The 13,199-nt window shown below is 44.6% G+C and overlaps 1 protein-coding gene across 1 annotated transcript in view; it reads right to left on the reverse strand.

Moving 5' to 3' along the window:
- Positions 1-13,199, reverse strand: part of Slc1a1 (solute carrier family 1 member 1) — a 79,214-nt gene that overhangs the window by 13,230 nt on the left and 52,785 nt on the right. The window contains exons 3-6 of the mRNA XM_021151606.3: positions 5,779-5,871; positions 4,106-4,220; positions 2,512-2,554; positions 1,010-1,105 (exon numbers count right to left, since the gene is read on the reverse strand). Of these exons, the coding sequence (XP_021007265.1) occupies positions 1,010-1,105; positions 2,512-2,554; positions 4,106-4,220; positions 5,779-5,871 (347 nt within the window). The remainder of the gene's footprint in view (positions 1-1,009; positions 1,106-2,511; positions 2,555-4,105; positions 4,221-5,778; positions 5,872-13,199) is intronic.

The following is a 13,199-nucleotide window of genomic DNA, read 5'->3' on the forward strand; positions in this document are numbered from 1 at the left end:
TATGCGTTCTTACTCAGCAGAACGTTCCTGAGTTTGCTGAAGAAACACTGGTAGTGTTTGACTCTGGTGTGATACTGGACCCCATTCAGAGAAGCGGTATGCTACCAAGCACACATGCTGTGGGCTCTTCTGAAGTCCAAGACGGTCTGGACTCAGAATCACATACAGGCAGAGAGGTTCGGGCAAGGAACCACGGGGTTGTAGTCTTAGGGAGGGCAGAGCAGAACAGAGAAGACAATAGGGGTGACTCTGAGCAAAGTGCACGAGAGTGTGAGAGGGCCCATAGCTTCAGGCATTATTATCCACTCGTGTGTGAGTGTGTGTGTGTGTGTGTGTGTGTGTGTGTGTGCAAAGTGCACAACAGTATGAGAGGGCCCATAGCTTCAGAAAGTATTATGATGCACGTGCGTGGGGGGGGGGGGAAGGGAAAGGGGAGGGGAGAGGAGAAGTGGAGAGGGGGAGGGAGAGAGGGGGAGGGAGAGGGGAGGGGGAGGGAGAGGGAGGAGATAGCTCAAGGGTACTTGCTTGGCATGGAGGCCCAGGGTTCAATCCCCAGTACTGTTCACCACCCACCCACATACATAAAGAGCAAATGAAAGAGACCCTCAGTGTAGCACAGGACAAAATAAAATATAAACAAAAATAGAAAACCAAATCACCAAGAAAACACACAAAAGGAAATAAAGAGTGGAAAGAAACACAGACCGAGATGGATATCTGTTTACTGAATGAAAACTGTTTACTAAATGAAAACTAAAATGGAGAGATGTATTATAGCCTCATCCAACCTCAGTTTGGAACTGAGATACTGAGGGTGACTCAGCTCCGTGCCACCCCTGTGGGGCTGGGAAAGATTACAAGGGCTGATTTTAGGGCTACGGGCGTGTCTGGGAGAGGGGTAGACTCAGAAATGTGGATTCTGCATATCCTGAAGACTGACCATCTTTCTCTCCTACCATTGAAGACTTGCACATGCATGCTGGGGAGGGGTGTGGGTGGCAGAAGGTACCTCAGACATTGTTGTCATGGCCGTGGTGACAGACATCTCCGTCTCGTTCCCCCCAGGATCACCCACAGGCTTCACCTCTTCCCGCTTGGTTTTGTACTGCACACGGGAGAAAAACAGGCACACAAAGTAAAAAAGGAGACTTTTTTTTCCCCCAGCATCCAAGGCTCTACCACACGGATGTTATTTTAGCCAAATAACTGACACCCAAGGGTTCTGCTGATGGCGCTTCTTTCTGTTGCTTCTAGCTTTTGTGGATCCTTCCCAGAAGGCATTGGGACTAATTGGGATCTAAAAATCCAAACTCCCGACTCCCTCAACTGCCATTCAGTAATACCAGACCGTTCTCATGCTTTCATGGCAGGGGAAATGGATGGAGAAATACTGTGAAAGCAAACAGGATTTATCTGTAGGCGCTTCCACAGCCAGGGAGATTCCTGTCAATCATTTTTAGTTTTTATAAACTGATCATTTTTCATCTGGAAAAATAACCTTAGCGCTTTGATAAAAATAGTCAAGATGACTAATACATTCCGAGAAAGGTGTAACTGGGTGGCTGTGCCCAAATCAGCAATTCCTCCAGGCTATTCAGTGAGAGAGAGAGAGAGAGAGAGAGAGAGAGAGAGAGAGAGAGAGAGAGAGTTCTATTGAATCTCTCCCTTAAGCCCTGTTTGGTTCTGTGAGGCTTCAATCATGGTGGATTGAGAAAAAGCCACTATAGTATGATACTAGAAAGAACTGTCCCACACACAGAATCTCTGCCAATTCAGAACTCTACAAATGGCTACTGTGGCTGAGCTCCAAAGGCACCTCATAAATAGAGGTGGTTCTGTTTCTGGTGGGGACTGTGGAGAGCAATGTGATTGCCAATTTTATAGGCATATATAGAGGTCTCTGTCCATGTAATTTATGCAAATGAATACAGCAGTTTGTGAGCGACTCAGCTGCTTTAAGGAGCCCAGATTAACAGAAAAGGAATTTTCAGTGGAGCAAAAACAATGGTGAACATTCATGAAAAAAAGACATCTGATACACCCATGCCTTTCCTGCAGAACACTAGCACTGGGCATCTACTGGTTAAGGACAGGACCCAGTTCTGGATGGGCTGGCCACCATGTTAGACATTGATGGTCACCTAGAGAGGCATGGGAAGAAGAGACGGAGAGCTCTTCTTTCCATTGCTTTGCATGTGCAGAGAGTCCGAGTTCTTTATAAATATAACATGGCTCTCCAAAATACAAATAAATAAAATAGAACATGGTGGCTGGTTCTTGCTTTTCTCTGTTTGAGGGAGAGTATTAGGTGAGAAGCCAGTACTGTCAGTCATGGCCTACATTCACTACAGCCCCAAAGGCAGGAGTCATCAGAAACCCCACTGTGCACGGTGTACTTCATGCTGTTGGTTTTGATGGGCTACTTCCATTTCTTGTGTCATAGCTGAAAATGAAGTCACAGTGGGTCATAGGAACAAAGGAGCAACTTAGGACCAAAGCCATTGATGTTACCTGCTGAAAACAGGCTTGGACCAGATTCTCTGGGAACATGTTCCTGTTGGAGACACGGAAAACAGGCTTATATCAGGGAAGCATGCTTTGGGTTATTAAGTTCAATATGTCGTCAGTAGGACTGAGACTAGCAGAGCATGGGCTCTGTTTCTCATCTGGCTTCTGCTTGGCAGAGCACCCCTTGCATTAAGCTTGAGCTCTTTCTTCCTGAGTTCCTTCTAGTCAACCATCATTTAACAGAAGTCTTCCTCATCAACTCCACTTAACAGACTCCGTAAGTGGCATCCTTGCTGTTCTTGAGGAAGTCCTGCACAGGCAGATGGACACTCACTCACAGCTGAGACAGTTATTCGATTTTCTATATCCTTCCACTTTTGTATCTGTCCTTGAATCCTTAACTCCAGTTGCAATTCTAACATAATTACCAAATTAAATATGTAAACCAATGAAATCCCAGTGTGAGAAAAACGTGAATCCTATAAATAACTAAATTACATGCCTTGGAGACTCAGGAGCCCCAAGAGGTCACATTCTCTCCTGATTAGTTAGGTATTGGAGCACAGCTGAAACACAATGAAAATTACTAAGTTGTAATTGTAAGTACTTCATTGTAAGTACTTCGTTGTAAGTACTTCATTGTAAGTACCTCATTGTAAGTACTTCATTGGCTTTCTTGGTGATTCCTTATGTCTTGGTTGTTCCACTCTATGGAAACAGAACCTAGTGATTCTAATGATGCATTTATGAGTCAGCAAATTCTGCAGAAGTGATGTGAGACTACAGCAGGCTGTCATGTGCAGAGACAACATTGCCAAACTACCCAACATATACATATTCTGTATCAGTTTTTTTTTTACATTTGTTTCTGCTTGAATTGATACTTTTAATTAATTTGCTCATTGTTTGTAGTGCTGACCACTTTAGAAAAGAGGGATTCTCTGTAACAATAAAAACAGGAATTTCTTCAAGGAACCTGCAGAACTGACCACCCAGTTCTGCCCAGTGTCTTTATGTAACAAGCGCATTTCCTGCATCTCTGTCCATCCTAAGTCCTACACTGGATCCTGTTTGAACCATTACTCTCTGAACCATGTTTGGCAAATAGAGAGTCCTGGCTATGTGATGTGTAGGATTTATGGCAAAATGAGATGCATGATAATTTATAAATTATTAAAAATGTTAAGACATTGGATTGGGGGGATGGTTAAGTGGGTATAAAATGCTTGTTGCACACATGTAAGGATCTGAGTTCAAATCCCCATGAACTTATGTAAAGCTGGGCACAGAAATCCATATTTATAATCTCAGTGCTTATATGGTAAAAACGGAGGCAGATACAGGAGAGTCTTCAGAGGCTCGAGGGCCAGCTACCCTGGCCTACACAGCACAGAGCCAACAAAAAGATGCTGTCTCAAATAAGGCCAAAGAACTAACAGCTGAAGTTGTCTTCTGACCTCCATGTATGTACACTACACATACACTTATTTAACATGCACATACAAATGTTAAGACATCAGAGCATTAAGTCACCTATGAGGCCTTGTGCAACTATACAGATGGTGTATCCAGAAAGTCACCCACCGACAAGACTCACCTGATCAGGTCCAACATGGCATCCACGGTGCTGACTTCAGGGGTTTTGCCCGTCCTGTTGATGTCGTTCACTTTCTGAGTGACACCAGGCTTGATACTGACAACTAACACAATGCCTGTAATCAAGAACAGTAGTCCCAGAGGATTAAAACCCTTGAGGGCATCCGGTGTCCCTGGGTGGCCTTTGGAGAACCAGATGACAAGGTGATGCAGGCAATCTTGTGACATGGAAGGCCCCAAGTTCTCAACAAGATGCTAAGTCTTAATTACTACCTTAGTCCCACCCCACTGCAGGGAGGAAGTGATGAAACACAGACATCGTCTTGCTTTTTTCATGAAGGACCGATACCCTAGAATTGCTTCTGGAAACACCGTGTAATGGGAAGAGTCTTCCTCCCATTCTTCAATCTGTGAAATCAGCTACAGGGGATTGGGAATTTGAAATAAAAGGCACGTCATTTGTTTCTATCTGTTCTTTCTATCTGCAGATCCAGGCCATTCTCCTAAGAGTCACATGTAAAAAAAAAACAAAAAACAAAAAAACAAAACAAAACAAAAAACCCCCCAACCGTCTGTAGACAGGCCTAAACTATCTGGAAAGTTCTCACAAGGGGTGGAATGAAGACACAGGATGGGAGTTCAGGGAAGGATGGCTTAGCTTGCTGCTGGGAACTGTCCACCCATTACAGCACCTGAGCGCACAACTGGAGACTAGATAGCATTGAGCTCCCAACTCTTGGGGGTGTACAAGCAGCAGTGGGGAGCTATAGGAGAGACTTGGGTACCCGAGATGGCTTGACTGGAGGGGAGTAAAGAAGCATCCTCGAGCTCTTTCTCACTCCTCCAGGGTGAGGGAATGCTAATAGGAGGGGTTAGGACCTCTGGATGTAGACAGGTCAGCCTTCTGCTGCTGGGTCTTTTCCATTAGCAGTGAAAGTATGAATCATGGTCTCCCAGTAAGTATCATCTTGCTTTCTTTTTGCTATTTCCCCTTTATGTCTATCTTCCCCAGGGATCTTTAAGCAGTGGCTTTGATTTACAGCCGTGTTCAGCTCCCCACTCCCCTTTGGCTGGGTACCTCTGAAACTGTACCACAACCAACCACTTATCAGTTCATTAAAGTGGGATGTAGGGGTCAAGCTGGCTGCAGTATCTGGGAACTCTTCTCTCCTTTCTCCTAATTCTGGGGGCCCTTTTAAAAATGTTGCACAGGTTACAAAGGCAGGAGCAAGTTTTTACAACAACCCACCCTCTTATTTGCACACCCCCTTCTCCTGCCTGGAAAGGGTGCCAGCTGTTAGCTTTCAGTACTGTGAAATGCAACGAAGTCCAACCATTCTGGAACTGCCTTCTAATTAAATTCTACTGCTTTAGGTTAATTATCTGGCTTAAGATAATGTAAACTCTTGGCCTTAGCCTTACTTCTTTCTATCCAAAGATACTAACAGGGCACAGAAATGTCAAAATTCTGTTGGCATTGCATTTCGTTCACAAAAAAAGATGTTAGGCAGACTCAAAAGCAGAAAAGGCCCAGGATAATTTGACAGTGTTACTTTCTGGCAAAAAAAAAAAAAAACAAAAAAACAAAAAACCACTCTAAAAGCCCAATTACTTTGTGAACACAAAGTTACAATTGCAAACAAAGAGGACCAAGGAGTCAGAAATAAGCATCACCTAGGATTACAGCAATGACGGTGGTGGAGAAATAATATACTACAGCGCGCAGACCAATCTTCCCAGACACATTGGAATCCAGTGCAGCGACACCTGAAAGGAGATGGGGGATAGATCAAGTCAGTTCAGTAAAAAAACGCAGACTTCCAGCTCTCCCAAGAAAAAGCTGGTGTCTTCTCTGCAGCTACAAGGTGCATGTCACAAGATGCAACTTACTAGATGCAGCAAACACTTCACAATTACGAGTGAAGAATTCAGAAGTAGGAGCCCAGTGGGGGGCACAAACTCCCTACCCAGCTTATTTTAGTTGGTCATAAGAAAGAGTCTCCCTTCCACAAGAGATGTATAAACTTTGTCAAGATCTTTACACAATAGCACACAAGAGCAGAGTTAAACTCCTTTGGAATTTGGTACTGGGGAACTATTTATCTTGAGCCAAGTTAATTATCTTATTGTTCACTGACACTCACGCACAATTTCATTCGTCTCTGTCTTTTCTATCAGGAGGCTCAAGCTGAAAAGATAACATCTGCCTTTGAGTATGAAGGTACTAGATATTGGATCACCCATCCCTGCCCACAAACATTTCATCTCACTAGCTATAGTTAACATTCTAGTATATTATCTCCCAATTTTTCTTCTCAAGGTTTTATAAACATAGGAAATTTTATAGTCAACTAAGGGAATGGTATTCACGGGATACACAATTGTGTGACATATGGCTGGACAATAATGTGTTTTATTGCTCTTTGTTGGATCTTTAGATTGTTTCTGAACCTAATAGAATAATAAACCATGGTAATTGATTATTCACCCTGCCTAGCAGGTCTCTTGTGTACCCTTCCCCCAGCCTTGAGTATGCTACATAGACCCACAACCTAGCTGGAGTCTCTGGCCTCACAGCATTTGCAATTTCCTATAGGAGCAGATTGCCCTTAGAGCTTGTTTTGCAACATAATCCAGCTGAAACAAAGGATGGAGTCTGTGGGCTCTCCCTATATAAATGCAGTGCTGAATATTAAACTTTGAGCCTTGGCTTCATCCTTCTCTTGCACTCCATCCTTTTTCCTTTCCAGCCCCACTTTCAGGTGTACCCAGTTTGTCCATGGCCACTAGACAGCTGCACTCTTTCATGATTTCCAAATTGTTCCTAAGTGGACAAATGGATTATACATGTCTGCTACTGTGAGATACTTCCAAAGTCTGACGGGAAGGATACAATGAGTTCCAAAGCACTGGAGAGTTAAGCGACTTAATGAACACACTGTTAAGATCCACTTTCAACCAGTCTTAGTTACCAATGAAATAACCACATATTGCCTAGTCTTAAGAGGTTTGTCTGAAAGGATGGCTGTATTGAAAGGAGAAGGCACCCATCTCTGTTAGAAACACATACCCTCTAGCAGAGACACACAAGTGGAGCCAATTGGTGTTCTCTAGCTGAGCTTCTGGGAGGGAGATGGGACAGATTGAGAAACTTTCCAGCAAGCTGTCATTTGGAGGTTTCAAATTCTCCCCTGCCTGATTTCCAAGCTGAGAATCCTATTTTAAGCCAAAGGAACACCATAGAAAGTGATTCTGCATTTTAACACGAGTCGTCCCAAGTGTGTGCGAAGCCTAGAGCTCAGGGCAGCAGGAGAAGGGAAGCGGTTGTCACAGGGCAACTTCAAAGGGAAGGCATTGATGCTGAGAGGCAGCAGGATGCATAGGCTGCTATGGGGGCATTCCTCACACCATGAGAGGCCTATCTAGGTTCTTAAGTGGCGGAGAGATTGTGCGCCTCATATTTCCTGGTATATCTAATATACAGGAAAACTCTACAAGGATGTCATTGCTGTTAGGATGACAGAATTTCTCACTCTAACCACTGTTCCTTTAAAAAAAGCTTTTATTGACTCTTTGTAATTTCACATCATGCACCCCAATTCCATTCATCCCCCCTGCCCTTTGGTAGCTGCCCTTCACCTGTGCACCCTTCCCCCAAAAGAAACAAACAAAATAATAAAACAAACTGCATTGGCTGGTTTTGTGTGTTAACTTGACACAAACTAGAGTTATTACAGAGAAGGGAGCCTCCCTTGAGGAAATGCCTCCATGAGATCCAGCTGTGGGGCATTTTCTCAATTAGTGATCAAGGGTGGGAGGCCACTGTGGGTGGTGCCATCCCTGGGTTGGTAGTCCTGGGTTCTATAAGAAAGCAAGCTGAGCAAGCCAGAGGAAGCAAGCCAGTAAGCAGCATCCCTCCATGTCCTCTGCATCAGCTCCTGCCTCCAAGTTCCTACCCTGTGTGAGTTCCTGTCCTGACTTCCTTTGGTGATGAACAGCAATGTGGAAGTGTAAGCTAAATAAACCCTTTCCTCCCCAACTTGCTCCTTGGTCATGTTTTGTGCAGGAATAGAAATCCTGACTAAGACACAAACCAACCAACCAACAACAACAAAAAAGCATCTTGCCATGGAAGCAAGGTGTGTCCCACAGTACACCCTGTTTCCCACACAACTTTACTTGCAAATGTTCGTTGCTTGAGTCATTGGTCTGATTTGAGGCCTCTGACTTCTACTACACCATCAATACTGGATCCTCACCAGGATTCCTCTCGTATCCTGTTGTTGCCCTGTGTCAGGGAGATCCTGCAGCTTTGGACCTTCAGGACTGGACCCTTTGTGTGCTTCAGCAGTTCATAGATGGGACAGATGTTAGAGTGGGTGAACTCAGAGCCCTGGATCTGGCCCCGGGTGGAAGCTGAGTTGGTCAGCCCACCGGCTGTCCGGCAACCGGCTTCACCAGGGCCAGCTCTCCTGTTTTGTCCAGGTGAGGGACAGGGACAATTCTCCTGCTCCCCAGTGCCTACACCATCAGGGCCAGCTCTACTATGCTGCCCAGGTGAGATGATGCAGAGCTCACTCTTCCGAGTGCTGCAGCCATGGGGGGTGGGGCCAGCTCACCTGCCTGGTACAGTTGGGCTGGGGAGGCACTAAATACTGTTCTTTAATCTGTGGACTGCCCGTCTGGAAGGTAGTATTTGAAGAGAAGGTCTCTGGTCTCTTCAGCACCCACCTAAGATGTTGTTAAGGGCCTGTTTACCCACTTCTAGGGCAAGACAACAACCCTCACATCCTAGAAGTCTAGTCTAGTCTCTTATTGGGTAGAAAAATGGAGATCGGTGTGCTGAGGGGAACTTACTGTAAGGCAAAAAAGCAGCAGTTGCAACAGTAAAAAACAACCAAAATACCTAAGATAGCCGAAGGTCACAATTCAAACATGAATGCTTTTGTTGTTATTAAAAATATCACTTGTGCTTTACAAGAGTTTCAATACAGTCCAGTCTCAAGCTTTGCTGTGCATATGGGGTTAAGTTAATTATCGCCAGGAAACTTTTATCTCCCAAATTGTGCTATGCTTAAATATGCCTAAAATACACTACTCTGGGACAGACAATTTGAACCAACATTAGCTACTGAGTTGTGTTGAACCAGGTTTCCTTCTTGGCCATCTGTGGTCTTTGCAGAACCGCCTCCCTACAATGCCCCCAGATGGGGTCATCTCATCCCTGGTTCCTCCCCTTTTCTCTGTTTCAGCTTCCCAGGGGTTCAGAGCCTCACCACCATGAGTTCAGAGCCTCAGCTTGGACTTCAGGACTCTGCTGGCAACAAAGGGCTTTTGAATCATGGAATTCATGGTGGAAATATCTTAAGACAGATACATCCAGACTAGGTGCAGCCACTCTTGTGCTCCCTTTGGAAGAAGAACTCTGGTTCCCATTCCTGTCATAGGCCTCAGCCAAAAGTCAACCATCCAACGTTTCTATATGGTTTATTCTCTACCATTGTAACATAAAAAAGAGAAGAAATCACAGCACCCAAACTCAGGCTTTTGGAAAACTTTTGGGGGGAACTTGGTGACTATTCTATATAGACAGAAGGGACATAGGGAAAATAACAATATCCTCAAAACTATTAGGGAAACAAAAACAGAATTTAATGATTATGAAATGTCTGTCTGAATCATATAAATTCCTCATATGTGTACAAGATGGCGGTGCTGGCTACAGACACAGTCTTGAGCAATGACCGCACATTGATCATGGATATCCTTTATCTCCCATTTTAACTCAGTGAGGTGGGCGTTATTGACCCGTTTTTATAGAGGATAAAACTTTGGCTCAGATGTGCTGAGCAGCATGCCGGCATACTATGTGCTAAGCAGCATGCCAACACACTATGTGCTAAGTAAGTGGTGAGCTGGGATCCCAGCTCCGGTTTGACCCCAAAGGCCATGTTCTTAGGCATCATGACACATCAGCTCTTTCCATGTGCTCTTAAATACCAGACCAGCATTGCACAGTGGTCCTTCCTGTGCTGTTGAAATTATCTGCATTTACATTATCCACTGAAGTAACCTCAAGCTACATCTGGCTATCGAGTACACGACAGGTGTCTAAGTGACAGAAGCATCGAATTAGAATTTTATACTTAATTGAAATTAATCTCTATTCAAATAACCATATGTGACCAATGGCCATCACATACACCGACAACACAGTGCAATCTTTACACATTACCAGACTGTTGAACATTAAGTGAGCATTTAGCCATGTCAAGAGAACAAACTTCAGACTCAACTCCATTAAGGAAACTCCTTGAAACCTCTTCTCCGTGCCATCACGGAGTTACATTCTCTAGCATACAGGTTCCCTACTATTTCAAATCCTGACCCCTTTTCTTCCTTAGATTGGCAATGCAGTGAATAAAGTTCTCTGCGAATGCTTGTACTCTGAGCTTTCCACGTGACAGGAAGAGTCACACTGTTATATGGAGGTCATCCCCAGCACCCACAGTTTGTTTCCAAGGTCCACTGGGTGAGCACTGCAGAGGTGAGCAGGCAAGCTCCTTAGAAAGGTCCTACACAAAGTGTCCTGGTTCAGTTCCCAGAGCAGCCAATGAAAATTTAAAAAGCCCACAAAAGATCATGTTTAGCCTCTTGGTAATTTCCACTCCCAGGGCATTTATTTACTATGGTTTAAACAGGCTAGATAGGTCTGTGGCAGGTTAGAAGGGTCTCCATACTGCTTAATAATGAGATGTTTCATGACGCCCTGGAGCAGAGCCCTCATAAAAGCTGGTGGTGTCACTAGGCAAAGGACGCCAGGACAGACATGCTAGAATGGGATAGAAGACAAGCCTAGATCACTCACTCCTCATGGCCAGAGACAGTTTTGAGGCTGTGGCCTGGAAACAGGGACAGAACTCAAGGTTGTCCTTAGAAGTTCAGGTCACCTGCTGGCTCTTTATTTTAGGAAAAAGGCATTTTCTTTATTTGCCTCTCAGGAGGAGGCTGTGAGGAGTGAGCTGGGGATGTTGGCATCCAGCCATTGGGGAATAATCATCAGAACTTTTTATAACAACACTACAAAGGAAGCAGGGTGGGCTAAACAATAGCAGGCTTTAAAAATAAACATCCTAGACAAGTGACTCCTCAGAGTCTCTGACGAAGCAGCCACCCACCTGAGAATGGAGTTTTCATGACAGTCTCTGTCCCATATAGTCAAGGTGTCAAGATGAACTCCAGGCATATGCTAATGCTTCAGGGTTCTGCATGGACACAAGTCAGTGTCACACAGGAGTTAGCCCACTCTGTGGGTGAGTCTAGCTCCGTCACCAGCCGAAAGGCTAGTTGAAGTAAGCATGGGCTTTGCTCCCAAACTCGATTTACTCAACACAGAGCACTTTAAAAGCCTGAATTCAACTGAAGGAGTTCAAGTTGATAGTGAGGAATACACCGACCAACGTGGGTTTGCACGGCCTGTATAGAGCTGGTGTCTACAACTGTGGCATCAGTGGTCGGTGACTTGTGTCTCTGAGTGACATAACACACTTCATAGGTATACTCACATCTGTCCCCCCTCCCTCCATCCTCCACTACATCATTAAGATACATCCTTTAAAACATCAAAAATGGCACACTCCAGTATAAGCTCCCAGTGGCATTGAAGATAAAATAGTAAATCCTTGCCCTGGAAGGTGAGACCCCACAGGCATCTCTCCAGCCTGCATGTGTGCCTGCTGGACTGAGTACATCACTCCCCTGGCCTTTTATTAAAAACTCAGGCCAAACTCCTCAAGGCTTCCACTCATTCCCTTCCTCCCTTGCTGCTTCTCCCCACTATTCATCTGGTTTTTAAGTACTTTCCTTGGGGTCCTTCTCTGATCTCCAGGTGTCCATGCATGGCATCACTTAAAAATAAAAATACATGGACTCACTAACATTTGACTTTTTCTCTAGGCTATAATCCCCATAAAGTTTCTCTCTCTCTCTCTCTCTCTCTCTCTCTCTCTCTCTCTCTCTCACACACACACACACACACACACACACACACACACACTGGTACGTGTTTTAGAAAGTGTGGTTGTCTACCCCAGCCTTCTGGGCAGCAGAATGTTCTAGAATGGAATTCATCGGTTCCAGGTGCTGCCCAGTGATTTATGTGATCTTGGGGAAAATGGTTTAATCTTGTTCCAAGCTCCGGTTTGGAGAGAGCTCTACAGATGGAGATAAGCCCCGCCCACTTTGCTACTTCATAGGGTTACAACAAGGAGTAAACAAACATGTTACCATTTTTAAACTGATGAAACAATTTTTCTATTCTCTAGAGAAAACAAAGCCGGGGACAATCACATCATTTTGTTAATCTAGGGCATTGGAGATCTCAGCTATCAAGATGAATACTTCTGGGACAGGAAAAGGCAGAGAGAACATCTATATGCTTCACCTGTGGCATCTATATTTCCTAAGAACACACATACAAAGAACTCCCTTAGAAAGGGTTGCAACATAACTACACTGCTCTGTGAAGTTAACAAAATAAACTCATCCTCAGATGGCATTAAAGAAGAGCTACTCTGTACCCCCATGCTGTCTGGCTCAAAGCCTATCAGGAAACAGGAAGTGGGGCCAGGGAGATGGTTCAATGGCTAAAGGGCTTGCTATGCAAGCCAAAGGACAGGAGTTTGGATCCTTAGCACTCACAGGAAAAGCTAAGTGTGTGATGGTACAGGTCTATAACCCAGAATGATGTAGGGAAGATAGCAGGACGCTGGGATCTTGCTGGTCAGCCAGTCTAGATGAAATGGGAAATTCCAAGTTCAGTTGTGGATCCTGTCTCCAAAAACACCTGTGTAAAATGATAGAGGAAGGCACCTAATATTGACCTGCGGACTCTCTATATACACAAATGTGCACATGCACACACATAGGAGATGATTCTTCAGCAAGACTAGTGCTAAGTTTTTGCAGCATCACAGAATATAATGGTGTCGGTGGTTGGGGCCAGCTATTCAGAAGACCCCACAAGCTCTTCTTAAGGCTTATCACTGAATGAATGCCTTCAACACAGTACAGAGGATCTGAAGAACTCAGCTGTT

The sequence above is a fragment of the Mus caroli genome, unplaced genomic scaffold, assembly GCF_978045245.1.
Source record: "Mus caroli unplaced genomic scaffold, Mus_caroli_1 scaffold_20, whole genome shotgun sequence".
In the NCBI taxonomy this organism is placed as follows: Eukaryota; Metazoa; Chordata; class Mammalia; order Rodentia; family Muridae; genus Mus; species Mus caroli.